Source organism: Homalodisca vitripennis, chromosome 4, assembly GCF_021130785.1.
Source record: "Homalodisca vitripennis isolate AUS2020 chromosome 4, UT_GWSS_2.1, whole genome shotgun sequence".
Classification (NCBI taxonomy): domain Eukaryota; kingdom Metazoa; phylum Arthropoda; class Insecta; order Hemiptera; family Cicadellidae; genus Homalodisca; species Homalodisca vitripennis.
The window spans coordinates 159,697,644-159,716,683 of NC_060210.1; the positions used below are offsets into that span (position 1 = coordinate 159,697,644).

Here is a 19,040-nt window from a genome sequence, read left to right on the forward strand (position 1 = left end):
CTAGCTTTTGTGGCAGTAACTAATAAAACAATCCTTGGTGTGCCACCAAGACAAAAACACAATTACCTCTTTTTTTTAATTTAATGTTTGTAAATATTATTTTTCCTGATGAATAAATTATTGGAAACTAAAAAGTCTACTAAATATTTTCAGTATATTATATTAATCTAATGGAATTTTGTTTCAGGTAGTCACAGGGAGTCATGATTGTACGATTCGCCTGTGGGACTTGGCAGCTGGGAAAAGTATGGCAACTCTCACCAATCACAAGAAGAGTGTGAGATCTGTTGTTTTCCATCCAACATTGTAAGTACATTAAAAAAAATCTTTCTTCCTAACTAATTAAGGTTAAATATTCGGGAGAGGTTCTTAACCATAATATCACATCCTTTAACTTTAATTATAAGAGCAGTGAGGTCTCATTGCATTATACACTGAGTTTATTAAGCTATTATTATTGTTCATTGAGTTCCTTAAGACGCTTATTGTTTTTACAACTTCTTTGTTGATGAAAGAACAATGTGCCAAGTCATATCTAATAGGTAGGTACTTTGTTTCATTAAGGGTTAATGAAAAAATTTAAAATATCAAAAAAGTTATCTACTTCATTTTTTGCCACATCATTACTTCCGCACACCACTACTAAAGTGTCACTTTTACTAAGGTTTTCTTCTTTTACATTTATTACTTTTAGAACATCTTCAGTAAGTCCACCAGGTTGTGTGTTCCCTGCCAAAAAAAACCAAATGCCATGCTAAATCTTTACCATGGCTATCAGCGCAGATGAGTACATTTCTTTTATCAGTAGATTTAGCAAAAGAATGGGCAGTGTTAATTTTTTTCTTTTACTTCGGCAGCCAAATCCCCATCAACGCCATCATCACAAACCTCAAGTACTTCATAGCTATTGCTGGTACCATCTTCATGCACTATTTGATGTGTTGGAAGGCTATTCCTTTTATCTTATAAATTTGGTGTAGAGTGTATTATTGGAAAATTCTTGCTTTAGATTTTTTTTCCTTGCCTTTTATTAATAGCCACACAGGTTTCTTAATAATGATTGAATTGAGTTCAATTGTCACATATACATTTTGTAATACCAATTGTTTTGTTAATTAAAAATAAAAGAAAGCACACTTTATGTTCCTTATGTTATACAGAAATACATTTTTATCTCAAGTCAAAATTTAGTTTTGTATAACTGCTTTTGTACTCTCCACAATTTACTAAACTGATTAATTAAGTTATTGCAATCAAAGTTTGAGTCAATATCTTGATCAGTAGCTTAAGTAGCCAAAGAAGGAAGTCTTTTATTGAACGAGAGTAATTTTTAATCGATTTAAGTTATGAAAATTATAAATCTGCAGAGACTACAGATACTGGTATAATTGAAATAACATGCAAAACCAATATACACATTTGGGTAAATATCCACTAAGTTTTTTTTATCTTATGCTGCTGTTTCACTGGTTTTTATATCTTCAGACGAAGTTCTGCTAAACATTTTCAACTCTTTATACAGCGCTTCACCATCTACATCAGAGCAACTTGTGTTTTCTGTCTTTATTGTTAGTGTTTCCTCAGAGCAATTGCATAAGCTTAGAAGCTCTTAATCTGGAGTATTTGTCAACAATGGAAGTCTATAGAGAAAATCAAAAGTGATATCATTTTTATCAAGCTTAGTAACTTTGATTCAGTACTTTGAATAATAAAATCAATGATTATATCGAAATAGTCAGTTCAATAGTAAGACAACATGCAACTGCAAAATGTGAAAAAATGTAAATTGTGTTACCAAAAAATGACATCTGGATGTCCAAAATTTTGATTCAAGGTGTCCAGATGCATTCAAATTGATGGCGTCATTTCCAAGGCTTGAAGAACAGTCCACTGCCACTGTGCTAGTCCTCATCCAGTCCGTGCTCAATACTTTGCTTGTTTTTCCAGCCCCATACCCACCAAATCAGTTTATGTTTACCTTTTAAATATTTATATATCTTAAAAAGATGTTTACACTAACTGTTTCATGACAACTTTAAACCTATGATCTTTTCTCCTCACACGAATCATATTTTTCTTTATGTAAATCGTTCAAGTTCATTCAGAGAATGTCTCTTTATCCAGTATTTGTGGTGCTTCCCTTTCATGTATTGATGGAACACCAAATGGTCATTTTACTGTTCAAGTTCTCAAATAAAAGCTGTATTTTAATTGTCCTATTGTCTGGAAATCGGGTTTTTAGTTGTTCCTACTCTAGAAAAATACAAACATCTCAGGATTACTAGGAACGTGTCTCGGTGCATGTCCTGCTTGACTATATAAATTTCAAAAATGGTGGGTTTTCCAATAATTGTTAATCTATATACATTATGATTGTTTATATACCAACAAATTTATAATAGGTGAAAAAATTATCATGGTAGAATTTTTACCGCAAACATCCGTATATATGGATGTCTGCATTCTTCGTTAGTTTTCGCAATCTGTATAAACAGACAGGATTTCTCAGTAGTTTTAAAAAAACGTCTGTTTATATGTAGGTTGGTACTAAAAGAGTAAAACTACAAACATGATCAATAAATTATAAGGTTAGAAGTTTAAAGGTTATTAACCCTTTTAACCCCGACGTCCGTACTATACGGATGTCGTAGAAATGGCGTCAACTCCTGACGTCCGTATAGTGCGGACGTGCACGTTTTATTACTTTACTGGCCACCTATTTCACCAAATGCTTTGAAATTTCACAGACTTGTGCACAAAGATATTTTGCATCGAAATATATTAGTTTGTAATGGTTTGAATTCGTATTTTGTCAGTCTGTGACTTAGCAATTGCAGTTCGTCTCGACTGACTGCTCACGCTTGTTGCAGACAGCTGTATATCACGTGGTTGTGAATATTCCGTTTTCTTCACAGTTTTAGGTTAAAGCAGTGTAAAGTACGGAAGTTAAAGTTTAGTTTATTATTTGTTTGATTTCAAAATGAGTAAAAGACATCGTTCAAAGTCTCCCGTAAGTGAAAATACACTAATTAGTAACCTAGTTACAAATGGTGTGGATGTGATAAGTGACGACGATTTGAGTGATGTAAATATTGTTTTAAAGGTTTTTTTTAATTTAGATTATGAACAGTTTTAGTTATTTTGTCAGAAATAACTTTGGTTTTATGTTTATTTTAAGTACTGTGAATTTCAAAGGTCTTGTTACATTGCCTTGCCCAGAAATGGCAAAAAGAAAAATTTACACGGCTTTACAAAAATTGATGTTACTCCACTTGTAAATAAGGCAGGCCTATAATTTTTGTTTCCTTTTATTAAGGATTAAATATATCATAAAGTAAATGGGTATTTTTGTGTCAAATATTTTTTATCTATATGGTTTTCCATTGACTTGAAATTTTTTCATTTTTATTTATTTTTTATATATGTATATGTATGTAAAAAAAACTACTTTCAAAATAATAATTTTATTTGTATATTTCTGTAAGCTACATGTATAAAGAAGTAAAACAAAAAAAGAATTACCTAAATATCTTAAAAAATAACTGAGTTATGAATTTTTTACAAAACCCTTACATTTTGTCTGAAAATGGCTTGGGATTTCTGGCACATCACTTAATTTAATGGCCGGGGTTAAAAGGGTTAATATTAGGATTCCAACACATTTACATTTATTCTTGAGATTTAAAAGTTGAGATATGAATATTATAGATTTGTGCTACCCCATATAAAACTTTATATGGCAATCAAAATCTTGTCAGAAAAAGTTGTTACATGCATTATTCCAAAGTTACAATATATTTATTTTCACTCTTATTAAGTTCCATAGGTGAAGTAATGTTTTTTTTTTTTTTTTTTAAATATTGCATATTTGGACATCCACCACCCAAGTGTAAATATCAAAAGCTGGATTATGTTTAAAATGTTTTGGTAGTAAGTTAAGTCCTATTATGCTTGTTATGTCATAACATGAAATATTATAATGCTATGTTTAATACCATTTCTGAGTTGTGAATCTTTATATGAACTCAAAAGTTAAACAAAGTCAGAATGTAGTTTTAGACGTTTATTGTTTTTTAAACTATTTTCTAAGGTTAAGTTTACAGTTTTAAAACAGATGATATTGATCTTGGGGTTATGATCAGTGAACAAATGAAGAATTTTTTTAATTGGTTATTTGAGGATGATTACAATAATGTGATTTCAGGAAAACTTAACATAGTTAATAAGACAATCAATTTAGATATATAACCTATATCCATAAGTGATATGGGGTTATATAGTTGACCAAACAACTTCACATACCTGTTTTGTTTAAAAAAAGCCTTCCATTTCACATCAAACATAATTTTAATAGTATATTTTACTGTTTAGAACTGAAAATATAATTCGTAAATCATTATTTATACAGCTTGTGCAAAATTAAAAAATAAAGTGTGTTGCATTTTTAAGTACAAAACAACAGAAGGAGAGATGACATGTTGCTGTTCATCTAAACTTAAAGTGTCGTAAATAATGTGGAATTAACAAATAAATTATAATAATAATAAATTTGAATAATATTTCAGATATATGTTTGCATCGGCGAGCCCAGACAACATAAAACAATGGAAATGTCCAGAAGGCAACTTTATACAAAACCTGTCTGGCCACAATGCAATAGTCAACTGCCTAGCAATCAACCCTGAAGGTGTGTTAGTGTCAGGTGCTGACAATGGCACCCTTTACTGCTGGGATTGGCGGACAGGATACAACTTCCAAAGGCTGCAGGTAAAACCTACACACTTAGTTTTGAAGTCATGGCTCTTAATTTTAATCAAATGTAAAAGTTAAAAGTCATGTACAAAAGTGGATTAGAGATCAACACAAAAAAATTATGCCAAAGGAGTAAGATCAGGATCTATTGGTGAACTACACATATCAACTACACTAGTTATTTATAGTTGAATGATTCAGCTCTCTAGGAATTACTATTGGCTTTTATATTAGACTATTGGCTCCCACGGTGCTGCTACACCACATAGACCCATTTACATTTTGTAGATGTGAGTTTCTTTTAAAATTATGTGGCATATAAATACTATATTTGATGTAAATCATTTTAAGGCTTAGTATACAGACAGCATGAAAGTTTCATTTGAACCCATTGGCCTAGACTCATGACTCTTGTGCAGTTGTAATGCAAACCGGACCTGGACTCATTTACAATCTCAACGTGATTTCTGTATTTTGTAATACACTGTTTGGTGGTTGTTCCATTTTATACTGGTAATTGTGTAATAATACACTTTCTACAGACCATTTGTACTGTGGTTGTGTACAGTAGTCCCAACTATAAGCAAAAAATACTTTATTTTTAAGTAGTTGTAAGTGATTGCCAGTGCTTTTTTCTACTTGCTCTGAGTAATGTCTGAAATTAACTTGTTTTGCTTACAATATTAGTTTCTAAGGCCAGTATTTAAAATATGATATTATTATTTATTTGTGATTGTCATTAGTATTTTGTTCTGTTGCATGGTTAATAAAGACAAGCGTAAACTAAGAGCTAAACCTGAAGAGGAATTTTAATTTAGGTTTAGTTGTACATAGATCTGATGTACATAATCACAATACCAGAAATCAACTCCAGTTAGATGTGCCATACAGTAGGTTAAGTAAATGTAAAAATAGCTTTTATATTGTAAGTCTGAAAATATTTAACAAGTTGCACAATGAAAGTAAACTCTTAGATTTTAAACTATTTAAGTTCAAATGTTACAATTGGTTAAGCTTAAATCCTTTTTATGATTTAAATGAATTTTTTAGCCTTAGATCTGTAAATTTGTAAATTTTATCTTTGTTAACTTTGTGAATTTTTAAATCTTTATAACTTTTTGTAAATGCTTTAAATTTTAATCAAAATACTGTATTGTTTTGTATCTCATCAATCTATATGTTGATGGCCATTGACGTTGTCTATTGCATGTACTTTATGTGTTTTGCTTACAGACAATAAAGGTTTATGACTTATGACTTATGAAACGTAAACAAATTGTATGACTGATCATTCCACAAAATAATAAATTCATGAGTCTGGTTATATTGTTTTAACATTGTAATATCATTTTAAAGGTGAAATAATAAGGTAAAAGTTTTAGTTTGTATATGCTTTTTCACCTAAATTGTGTGTGAATAGTACAAAACTTGTGTATTATGTGTTGTGAGTAAAATACTAAACTTGGTGAGCCATATTTAAATTTTGTATAATATTTTTAATTTATTGAAATAAACATTTCTAAAGGTTTATTTTAAATAAAATCAGTTGTATAAGAATATATACAACCAGTTGTTAGTTTAATAACAATTATGCTAATAAAAAGTAATTCCAAATAAAAAATATTTAACCCTGAATCTGTCAGTTGAAAATCTTGTGTTGCCTTTTCTTTTTCACTTTGTAGATGAGCAGTAACTTCATCCTTTATCACTTTCAATAAAAGTGCAAAACATGTTGACAAATAGATGAGAATGTTGAGCTCAGCTCCATTCATCTTTCATCTGAAATCTGATGTTGTCACAGACTTGATTCCTGAAATCTGGAGTTAGTGTCATCTGAAGAGATAAAAAAAGGCGATTTATTTGTTCATTGTATAAGAAATTGTAAAGAACATGTCAGTGTACATGATTCAGTATGTATGCTATGTAAATAAGTACAATTTTGTCTTGCAATTAAAAATCATTATTATAATGACAAAAACGTTACAATATTAAATATTTTTGTTGTTAACATAACGGTTCATTGTGATGTTTAGTTACATTATAGGATTTTGTAAAACATAATTACAGTTGTGATATTCAATTCTTTGTATTAACTGCACAACATTACCTGCCCAGGCTCCAGTACAACCAGGATCAATGGATAGTGAGTCCGGAGTGTTCTCCATGACTTTTGACCAAAGTGGAAGCAGGTTAATTACCACAGAGGCTGACAAAACGATAAAAATATACAAAGAAGATGAATCTGCTGTAAGTATTTAAATTCGTTTATAGAATAATTGTGTTAAATATAACAAGTGGACGTATGTACATTCACATATCATCCTTGTTGTTGTTTAATTAAGGCCTGGTTACAAAAATTAAGAAAATATAATTACCGTTTTCATACAAATCATCTGTTTTCAAAAATAAATCTAATTTTGAAAAACCATACATACTCTATAAACTTATAATGTTTGTATAAGATCATCTATTTGTTAGAGGCAAATGTGTTTTAATAGAAATTGGTTTAGTTCAAAATCTAAATTTTTACCCTGTAGCAAACTGAAGACTGCAGTTAGTTAAGCTCCCTAATCTACTTTTAATTTATAATAATATAAATCTAAGAAAATGTTCAATTGATAATGAAGGATGCTGTTGACACTACTATGTGATAAATTAATGTCAGATGTAATCTTGTCAATCGCTAGTCTTCTGTTTTCTTGTACAACTTGCTATATTTGCTCAATGTTTTCATTATTGGTTGTAGTTGAAGATCGCCCATTACGAGGGTCATCTTCAATGTTTACATGACCTTTATGAAAGTAAACGTTTATGCCATTCATAAACTTAAATTTTCTTCATCGTCTCATCTCTGAATGCATGATTTAACAACTCAAGAGTCACACTAGATGACTTGTGAATCACAACACAGAATTTAATGTTAGATCACTGTTCACTAATTGCCAATTTTTAAAATCTGGAAGGTTAACTTGCAGACACATGAAAACACTCTCCACAATGGCAACTTAGCGATACCAACACTACGAATATTCTCTCCCCAGAAGTAGTACCAATAGCTGCAAAACAAATTTCCCAACATTGAGTATTCTGGTTGTATATTTTAATCCATTTCAGGAACTTTATGACTATAATGTTGATATGGCTTATGTTTATTTATGTATGGAACATGTAAAATTCATGTATTTAATTTAATTCTGCATGAAAGTATTCTATTAAACTTAGAAGATTGAATTCAAGTAAATGCGGTCAAAAAGCATTAAAGTATATAAATTAATGTATTTCAAGGTGTATAATATTGCATACTGGTTATGCTATTGATCTAAATTATAATGAACTTGTTAATAAATCTGTATTTATAATGATTTCCACAACACCCGATGACCTTCACTATCCACCGAACTTAAGTCTACTTAATGTGAGAATGTGACAGACAAATTTTATTATAATTTTAAATAGCTTGCTTTAATCACCTGCCATAGGAATGACAGCCATGGCAAACAAAAAGGGTTTATTACAACTTCTAACCTGGTTTTAGTTGAAATTATTGGGTCTAACTCAATAGCTGTTCTCCTGTTTTATGTGCATTCATATTATTATCTAGAATTACCACATAAGGATTGTTATTAATTATTATTTATTTTTCAGACTGAAGAGACTCATCCTATCCATTGGCGCCCAGAAATTTTGAAGAGAAGGAAATATTAGTTTATTTGTAATTGCAGTTTTATAATTAATTGTAATAAATTTTAATTTAAGAACTTTCATTTATTAAGTAGTAACATATTTGATTATTAGAAATTCCTTTTATTCCAGGTAGGTGAAATACTCCACTGAAGGAAGTTTAATGTGATAAATTATACGAATATATTTAGTATACTGGAAGAGATCATATGTAGGACCAGATCACCCTGTCAGTTAAATTTTTAATGAACAAGATCACTCTATCACATTATGAATACTGAGTTCCATTTAACGATACCATAGCAACTGATTGTTAAATTATAACAAATTGAATAAGGAGTCTGCAACTCCATTATTATTATTTTTTTTTTTTATGTAAGATAGTTATTGAACAGTGATCATTAAAGATCATAATCAGATATGAGTGGCAAATAACTGAACAAGTGGCACCTTTAACCCTCCGGCTGGCAACGTCGTAAATTACGACTCATTTTTTCCCGCCGTGAACTGGCAGAGTCGTAATATACGACTCATTAAACATCGTCTACTAATTACGTCATACTTCCGATAATTACCTCTCGAATCGCATAAAAGTTATATCACTTTAATCACAAGATCCCAAGCCTTCTAATAATGTATTCACTTTTATATATATATATGAATATTTGTTCTTTTACTGGCCGCTAAAATCTCCCGACTACTTCCGAGTGACGCGACTCGGCAACTGTTAGTGCTTATATATAGTCTTGTTTTTTTCAATTGTAATTTTATTTGTAAATAAAAGTGTTTATAACTATGTATTTTCTTTTTTTGCATAAGTAATTGAACATTATGCATATTTTAGATTTTTAAATAAAATTAATTTTGAGTTTTTTTTTAATTTTTTTAATATAAAAAAAAGTTTTTTGAAAAAAAAAGTGTTGAGTTCTGACCATCAAACATCCACCATTATTCAGGTAAGTCAAATTATAATTATGTTTATATTGTACAACATATTCTGCAGAGTAATTTGATGTATAACACTTGTGTTTTCTCCAATAATTAATTGTACAGGATAAAAAATTTAAAACTCTGCACGAAGCTTCAAAACAGGGTGCCAGTCAAGGCTCAAATGCGTGCCAGCCGGAGGGTTAATAAAATGTCTGAAACATAACCACTACCAATTTAATAAGATCCAAACTAAAATGAGATTATTGGTAGCTTTATATTGTTCCAGTTATTTATTTGAACATCATTTACTGGTTTTACAATATGTAATAAGATTAGTATAGGAATCATGTGTGAAATGCTAAATTACAGAATAATTTTCATGCATAAGAGAATAGTCTATCGGGCTAAATTGAATCAGAGGCAGGAAGTAGTTCATTCTTTAGATATCAAAGAATTGCTATCAATATTAGCTTGATACAGATAAAAATCAATTATTGGTTCAAACAATGAAATTAGCCAATTTGTAAAAGTTAGGAACTGGTACTGAAAATATATAAAACTGGCACTTTCATTATTTAAAACAATATACACTGTATTACAGTAACCGTAATGCACAATTGTTCAATAATTTTAAATTTAATACACCTTAATTGCGGCTCTATACTGAGTGAGACCAACTACTCTCATTCTTGCTTAGTGCCTTAAGACGGTCCGCATTCAACATGCTAAACTACTGTATAATACCTGTTGAGCTGTATTATGTGTAGTTAACACCTTCACTACAATTTTATACTGAGTAATGTTGGCTACTCCTAATCTGGCTCTGCACTTTAAGGCGTCTGCCACAGTCATCTTGTTGCATCGCATTTTGCATTATGTTATTCTTGGTGTAAAATTGGGTCTCTTTGACTGGTGGGTATTTTACAATAGTCTTGTCCAAAAAGGTAAGTTTTTGTATTTTGTTAAATTGGATTTGCTTAAACAGAAAGACTAATATAGCAGACTTATTTAGTAAGAACAAATCATCGTCTTTGTAATTTATTTTATTTTGTATTTTTAAACAAATTAAAAAATACATAATAATAAGACAAAATATAAAAGAAAGTAAATAATAGTCAGTATTTTTATACACATATTATTAAGACGAGACAGAAAATGATCAATTACCTAGTTCAATCAATCAATTCTTTATTGTCATTAAACAACATACAACATTGTAATAGACATTGTCAAATAGGAACATAAAATTTACTCTATGCTAAAAATATAAATATAAATATAAAGGCCTACAACATAAAACATACAAAATATTAGACTAGAATGGTAGGCTATGTATTGTTAAAACTTAAGGTCACTCATGTCAGCAGTTTCCCAGTCCTCAACACAATAAAAGGCTTTAATTTTTAACCAATTTTGTAAAACGTTTTTAAAATTATGTACAGTAACATTCTTAGCAGCTAATGGTAACTTATTAAACAGTTTGACCCCAATGTAACCATAACTGTGTTGTGTTTTACTTAGTCTAACATATTTACAATCAATTAGGCCCTTATTTCTAGTGTTATGCTCATGGCAACTACCTCTTAGGTTATATTCATCCAAATGTTCTTTAACATAGATCAGACATTGGAGAATATACATTGAGGGAACAGTAAGTATGCCTAGCTCTGTAAAATGTGATCTACAACTATCCAGAAAGCCAATACCTGAAACACATCTGATTGCTCGCTTTTGCCATTTAAAAACCTCCTTTGCACCAGGGGCATTTCCCCACAGGATTAGGCCATACAATATGTGCGAGTGGAAAAAGGCATAGTATGCATTTATGACTAAACTGTCATTTGTGTACTGTTTTAGCTTACTTAGTAGGAAAACTACTCTAGATAAGCGAGTACACAAGTTACTTGTGTGATGATGCCAGCCCAATTTACAGTCTAATGTAATTCCTAACAATTTCACAGTCTTATCATCTAAGTTACATAAACTAAATACAATTTCCTCTGTTTTACTACTATTTACAGACAATTGATTGGCACAGAACCATAGATTAGATCTCTCAACCATATAGTTTTTAACAATACAGTTAGTTTCAGAATTAGCGCTTGAAGTTAACAGTGTCATGTCATCTGCATATAAAATACATTTATCAGGGATAAAAGCAGGTAGATCATTGACAAATATCACAAACAGAAAAGGGCCTAGGACAGAGCCCTGAGGTACCCCACTTAAAACTCTTAAAACATCAGATTTTTCTTCAGAAATTTTTACAAATTGATATCTATCAGTCAGATATGTCTCCATTAACAATAATTCTTTTCCCTTAATGTTATAAGATTGTAGTTTTTTAATAAGAACATTATGAGGAACAACATCAAAAGCTTTACTTAGGTCTAATAGCACAGCAGATGTTTCTTTTTTGGCCTCAAAACCACTCATTACATGTGATACAACATCTTCCACAGCCTTAATAGTAGAAAGGTTTTTCCTAAACCCATATTGAGATGGGGATAACATTTTGTTGGCTTCAAAATAACATTCTAGTTGACTTTTTATTGCACTTTCAATCACCTTAGATATTACAGGAATGAGCGAAATAGGTCGATAGCTATTAGCATCCTGCCTATCACCTTTCTTATAAACTGGTACTGTAACTGTTATTTTTAAACACTTAGGGTAGGTACCTTCATGTAGAACCCAATTAATCAGGAAAGTTAGAGGATCTACTATGCTAGTAACAATCTTTTTTAGAACAAAATTAGACATGCCATAGACATCCTGAGCTTTAGAATTAGTTAAACTATTTACAATTTTATTTACATGATCCACAGTAACTTCTTTCCATTTAAAAACATTTGGAGAAGGTGCATTCCATGTTGACAATAATATATCAATAGGATCAGAGACATTATCATGACTTATAGTACTGTTAACATTAGGCCTACTTCCTACATTTATAAAATGAGTATTCAAAGCATTGACAGAAATAGGTATAGGCCTATCATACTTATTTGTTGAATTAGACAGCCTTCCACACTCAGAGTTAATGATATGCCAAGCTGCTTTACATTTATTTGTAGCATTCATAATATAGTTTTCATTTGCCTGTTTTTTTGCTATCTTAACTTGAGACCTGTAAATTTGCTTTAACCTCAAGTAACTGATTTTGTAGTTAGGATTAACAAGGGACTTATTGTAATATATTAACATTATTGATCTAATATTTTTCAACTCAACAGTATACCATTTCTTATCTATACTATGAGACATTACTCCAGTTACCGGTACATCATTAGGCTGCGTAGGCTTAGTTTTAATTGGACAGCAAATATCAAAATAGTATTTTAAAGTTTCCATGAAACAATCAAATGCATCTTCAACCAAATTGTAAGGCAATAGCAAATCTAATCAATTAATATTATTGAGCATGACCCTAAAACTATTTACAGTGGAATCATTCAGTAGCCTAAAAGATTTATTCTCACTATTCAGTCCCTTTGCACTGTCAGTACCAGTACCACCATGATGCCTAGTATTAGGCTTAATACTTAATATTAATCCCAAATGCTACCTTACAGTCATTTGGTAAGGTAGCATGAGACCATGAGACCACCATGAGGCTGTGTTACCTTACAGTCTACATCTTCATAGTGAAAATTAGTAATTATATTGTCCAAACAAGAGTTATGTCTGGTAGGCTCAAAATTTAAATAAAAAAAGTCATAAGACCTTAGCCTATCTAAGAAACCTCTAATCTTAAGATCACTATTCCTAGGGTCAATATTAATGTCTCCAGCAATAACAACTTTGCTGTTTTTGTACTTATAAGACTTATTAATAAATAAAATACATTTTTCAAGTTTGTCAGTAAAAATATTTATGTCAGAGTTTGGGGCACGGTACACTGCAACCACAATCAGATTAAGGTCTGGGAATGCCACCGCTGCAGCTTCAAATTGTTGCTCCTCACATAACTCCTTGACATTAATGCAAAGAAAATCAAAAGTAAAGTTAGGTTTCATGTGTATCTTTAGAAGTTTTTAGTGATGTAAAAGCCTCATAAGCAGCCAAATCGCCTCACAAACCAAATGGTTTTAATCAACACAATAGTCACTTTCGTCATTCATAAAAATCTCCATTAAAAATTCATTATTTGTAATTCTTATATATCACATCTAGCAACTACAGTAAGTAAAAATGAGTTTAACATAATAAGCAGCAACCGACAATTTTTGACACAGTACATAAGTCTTTCCGAGATTTTATGTTCAATACAGATTCAAACCAAAGTAAACTGTTGTATACCATTGAAAACATGACATTCTGAAGTTTTATTTTCATGCATAAAACATTGTTTTGGGTATGAAATACAAAATCAACATTTTGTAATCGTCCATTTTGCCGCTGTTTGGCTAGCAATGAAATACTAAGTAAAACATAAATAGCTTTAAAAATCCTAAGTTTTTTTTTAAGACTAATAAATTTAGTATCCTTTGTATATCTTGGATCTATAAAAAACCTATTTGTTAAATACCATCAGGCATATTATTACTTACAGGCATTTGCTTATGAATTTGACAAAAATTAAAAACAACAAATAAGTATTAACCGTGAGAAACCTTTGTATTTATTTTTATAACTCATTTATTTTATTATAATTATATACTAAAGCTAACACTGATTACAACAATATACAACACTAAGGTGTTTCATATGTGTATTATATAAGGAAATTGGTGAACTTCTGCAAGAAGACCAAAATCATCCTCCTGTTTGATAAGTTTGACTGCCACTTATACGGTTAATGAATAAGGCGAATCTAGCATCAAAATATACAAAAATATCAAACAGAATTAGCTAATAGATTTGACTATTTTAATGTTCTGGTATATCAGCTGATCTTTGATGACAAGTAACAGTGAATCGGTGAGAAATTATAACTGAAGACAAATGAAAATAACCCAGTACCTCAATTAGGTGCAACAAAAATTACTGAAAGTTTCTCTACAATTCTCCACTATACCACACATACATTCAGGTAAGCAGTTATAACCCACAAAATAAAACAAGAAATGTTGTTTAAGAGGCGTAGCAGATCTCACAGACCTTTGTCGGCCTTGGCGCAATGTGTGCTCTGACATTACGTGGCTGTGTGTTTTATATAAAACTACACTCCTCGACACGGAATAGCTCTATTTGAAAAGAACCTTTCTTATATGGGGCGTAAACTGAAAATTTTTCTGCCCAACAACCTATAAAGCCTGACATCGAGAAAACCGAGCACAGCACTGTAATATTACCTGCAAGACAATCCAGTGTATAACCTTAATGAATTCCTGAATCTGCTTGAAGGAAATCTCCAAATTCATTACTAAATAACCTGTGACTTAAATTACTTGATTTTACCGAGTTTTTAATGCAAATAAATAAATAACGTTTGAGGTTACTAGTCAAACGTTTAAGGGGCATCCTTAAGCGAGGGAACAACCACAAATCACATTGTGCCGTATCAGAGGAGTAGAGAGTCTAATGTAGTACAGGGTCACTGTGTTTTACCAAGAAGTTTTAAACAAAGAGGAAGAAGGCATTGACATTTTTTTCAAACAACATAACCTTGATTTTGCTTTGAAGGTGACATTTTTTTCATACTGGACATTGTGTGTTTCTACTAGGAAGACTGTATTTTGTTTCTGGTCATACCCATATCTCCTGATTCATTTCCTTATGACTGTTTTAAGAAAATTAGGTCCATTCTGTTTGCATTTTAATATGTCCTGAGCAATTTCAAGCCAGAACTGTTTTTTTTCTGTTGACAAGTTCTTTGAAAAAGATTTTGAAGCGTCTCAGCATATGCACCAAACTATTGAGTAAACTGAACTACAAGGGCTATTCTGAAAGTAAGAACATTTTCACCTGACGCTGCCAGGTGGACACCAATTGTACATATACTGGTGTGCTCGTGCTCGGCACCTCAGTCAGTGTCTAGCTGTGACAACGGGAACAACTCCACGTTGCCGATATTTTTTTTTTTTTTTTTTTTTTTTTTATCAAATTTGACATGTGTGGTGCAATCAAAAATCTCCCCTCGTTAAGTTCGATCTGTGATTAGTTTCTTTGTTGGAAAAAAACTTAGAACCAATATAAATTCATTGGAAACTGTGTGAAGTGTACGGTAGCAACGTAATAACTAAAAGTTCTCTTAGGAAGTGGTGCATTCAATTTTAAAATGTCTGAACAAACGTTCATGATCAAAAGAGTGGACGTCCGAGCATTGTGACTGACGATGTGGTTGTCAAAATTAATGAAAAGATTTGAGAAAACCACATTTCATAATAAATGAGTTTTCTCTATGTTTCCCTTAAGTTTGACGAACTTTATTGTTTGAAATTGTTTCATAGAAGCTGGACTACCACAAATTTTGTGCAAGATGGGTGCTAAAAAGTCAAGGAAATGTCAGCAAATGGCAACAGTGTTCTGGGACAGGCAAGGTGTTCTTCTTATTAATTTTCTTGATGGTTGTGCAACAGTAAACTCTGAGTGGTACTGCCAAAAATTTCTAAACCTTAAAAGAGCTGTCCAAAACAAGTGCCAAGGGAAATTGTCATCATCCAAAATTTTGAATTTGTATGACAATGCCAGACTTTTCACAGCAAACGGTATGCAAGAACTCTTGAACCTGTTCAACTGGGAAGTTTCAACCTTGTCCCCATACAGTCCTGATCTTGCTCCAAGTGATTTTCACTTGTTCCGAAAATGAAGACCTGGCTAGCACCACAGCATTTTGACAACGTTGAGGAGGTCCAGGTACATGTCACAGAGTGGTTGAGATCACAGGCGAGAGAATTCTATGACACAAGAATTTCAAAGCTTGTCCACTGCTATTATAAGTGCCCTGATTTTTTATGATGATTGTGTAGGGAAGCAATATTTTAGTCCCTTTTTTACATTGTATATAATAACACTATTTCTTGTACTTGGTTTTTTTTTAAATCCAAAATGTTCCTTACTTTCTGAATAACTTCCATGTAATTAAAAAAAACTATGATTCCACATCTTGCGCAATAAAAAACAAATGAATGATAATTGTAATTTGGAAATGTATTGAGCTGTATAACAATCCTTCAAATATGTATAAAAACAGTTATGATAAAACTACTTTTGTTTTATTATTTCTAAAAATATAAATTAAATATATGTCTATAAAATATAGAACTTTTACATAACTTGACTTTAATTTACTGTTATTTCAAAAAAATTAAACAGCCATATTTTATGAAAGTTGCTTACCTTTTATGATGACCTGTAGAGGTTTGAATAGATACACTTTTATTAGGCATATGTGTTAAAAAAAAACATTTATTGATGTAATACATTAGTTTGTAGAACTTATTTGGGAAGCAAACAAAAACTATTTGTGGGACTAAAATATGAAGTTGCTATATTATGGAAAATAAAAATGGTCTAACATTTGTGCGGTTATTTCACACAAAAGTCACAAAAAAAAGTTATACTTGTAAAAACACATACTTATTTATTGAACAAATTGTAAACATTAGTTTAACCTCAATGACCAAGTACAGTAGACACACAGTCAGTTTGAATTATCACTTGAAGTTGTTGCACTAGAATGCAACAGTTTACTGGTTTGCATGATAGCGCTATGTACCACATTGTGAGCGTTGTTAAAATAATTTTGGGGTACTATATAGCACCATATATACGGCTGAAAAGGGCTGTAATAGATTTATCATGGCAACCACCAAGTTTTTAAGTAAATCTGATAGCTACTCCATACATTGTATCGTCTACAAAAAAAATGTAATGGGCGCTCGGTACAGGGTTTGATGTTTTAATGCCTTCTGCCAACTGACATGATTTCGAGCTCATGTGACCAGCTTATGACATTTTAGGACAATACAATGTGAAAAATAGAAACATAAAGTTTGCTTGCTTCCAAAGTAATAACCGTATCCTCTTCCAAACTGGACATATTATATCACTGTGAAATATTTTATTAATTTGTCAATTCCTTATTTTTTTTTAAAGAAGTAAAATATATTTGAATCGGCAGAATTTTAGTTCTGCTCAAAACACATAATAGGTTGAAATTGTTTTATCAACATTAAAATAAAATGTACTTTGTAATCAGTCTCTTTTAATTCTGAATACATATTATCTTTACACCATTGTCAATGAAACATGGTTTATACACATTATGTAAAAGAAGTCTATTTGATATTAATTTATTTTAAAGTATTTCATATTATTAAAGACCTGAAAGGGCGGTATCGAAATCGTGTCATGTCTATCTGTCTGTGCATAATCTCGATAGAAGGCCCTAGATATTTGAACTTGGTACTTAGGTTTCTCTTTATCCAAGGAAAATAACATTTATTTTGTGGTGAAAAGGCAGTCATCAAGAGAAGAGTCTGTCTGTCTGTCTATCATGTGATAACTCTTGATAGAAAAGTTCTAGAGACTTGAAACTTGGTATATAGCTTCATATTGATTTTAGGGTCAAAGGGCAGGCTGTTTGTCTCTCAATCTGCCTGTCTATGTGATAACTCTTGATATAAAGGTCTAGAGATTTACAACTTTGTATATAACTTTCTCTTGATGCAAGGAAGAACCCTATTGATTTTGGTATCTAGGGCTGTTTGTCTGTTAGTATGCTTGTCTATGTGATAACTTTTGATAGAAAGGTTCTAGAGACTTAAAACTTGGTAAATAGGTTCCTCCTAATCCAAGAAGAAATCATTGATTTTAGGCAAAAGATCGAAGGGCAGTCCGTCCATCTGTGCAATAATCCTTGATAGGAAGTCAAAGAAAATTGGTACATTACTTCCTCTTGATCCAAGGATTGATTTTAGGATCAAAAGATTAAATGAAATTCTGAAAATCTGTCTGTTCGTCTGTGCAGTAACTCATTTGTTTTGTTCATATGTTGTGTAGGGAAATCTGATACCCCATTTTATTAATTTATTTTTATAACTAATAAAAATAAAAATATAACTTCTAAAATGTTATGCCCATCCCCATGATGCTCAAACTTTTTTTTTATATTGCCACATGTAGGCTTCATTACAAAGTTTATTTGTGATAGTCTTCATTGTGATTCTATATAGGCTAGTGAAATAAATGGAAGACTCTGTATTCCAACAAATATTTACAGAAGCCTATTCTGAGAAATAATGGAGAAATATAACAAACATTTCCTCAACTAACATAGATTTCAGTGATTTATTAGTATATAAAAACAAAAAAGTGACATTATATTATGCTCCCTGCAAGCTGAGACGTAATTATGGGTTTTATTCCTTATTGTAAACAGATTGTTTTCACCATCTTGCTTAGAGATAACCCTTTTGTTGCAATATCTGATGACTGTTTCTTTCGTTTTAACGATTGTTGCTAAAGCAGCTGACTTATAAATGTTCAAAGTATGGTAAAACACTTGTTTGTATTACCGAAGTATGATAAGATGCTTATTTTTATTACTATAGTTATCTTTGAAACTTTTAGGGACAATATAAACATTTTACTTGTTATGTTACGCTCTGTTAAGCAAAAAAGTGTCAGGATTGTCAAGTTATCGAGAGTCAAGTTTTTGGGGTTATAATGTTGATTATATGACTCTAAAATGCTTAAAAAAACTTGAAAATTCATTATATTTTTCTAAA

The 19,040-nt window shown here is 31.1% G+C and overlaps 1 protein-coding gene across 1 annotated transcript in view; it reads left to right on the forward strand.

The window, feature by feature from the left end:
• Nucleotides 1-8,520, forward strand: part of LOC124360448 (pleiotropic regulator 1) — a 38,607-nt gene extending 30,087 nt beyond the window's left edge. The window contains exons 5-8 of the mRNA XM_046814087.1: nt 188-306; nt 4,566-4,767; nt 6,868-6,999; nt 8,398-8,520. Of these exons, the coding sequence (XP_046670043.1) occupies nt 188-306; nt 4,566-4,767; nt 6,868-6,999; nt 8,398-8,457 (513 nt within the window). The 3' untranslated portion in view covers nt 8,458-8,520. The remainder of the gene's footprint in view (nt 1-187; nt 307-4,565; nt 4,768-6,867; nt 7,000-8,397) is intronic.
• The last annotated feature ends 10,520 nt before the right edge of the window (nt 8,521-19,040 follow it).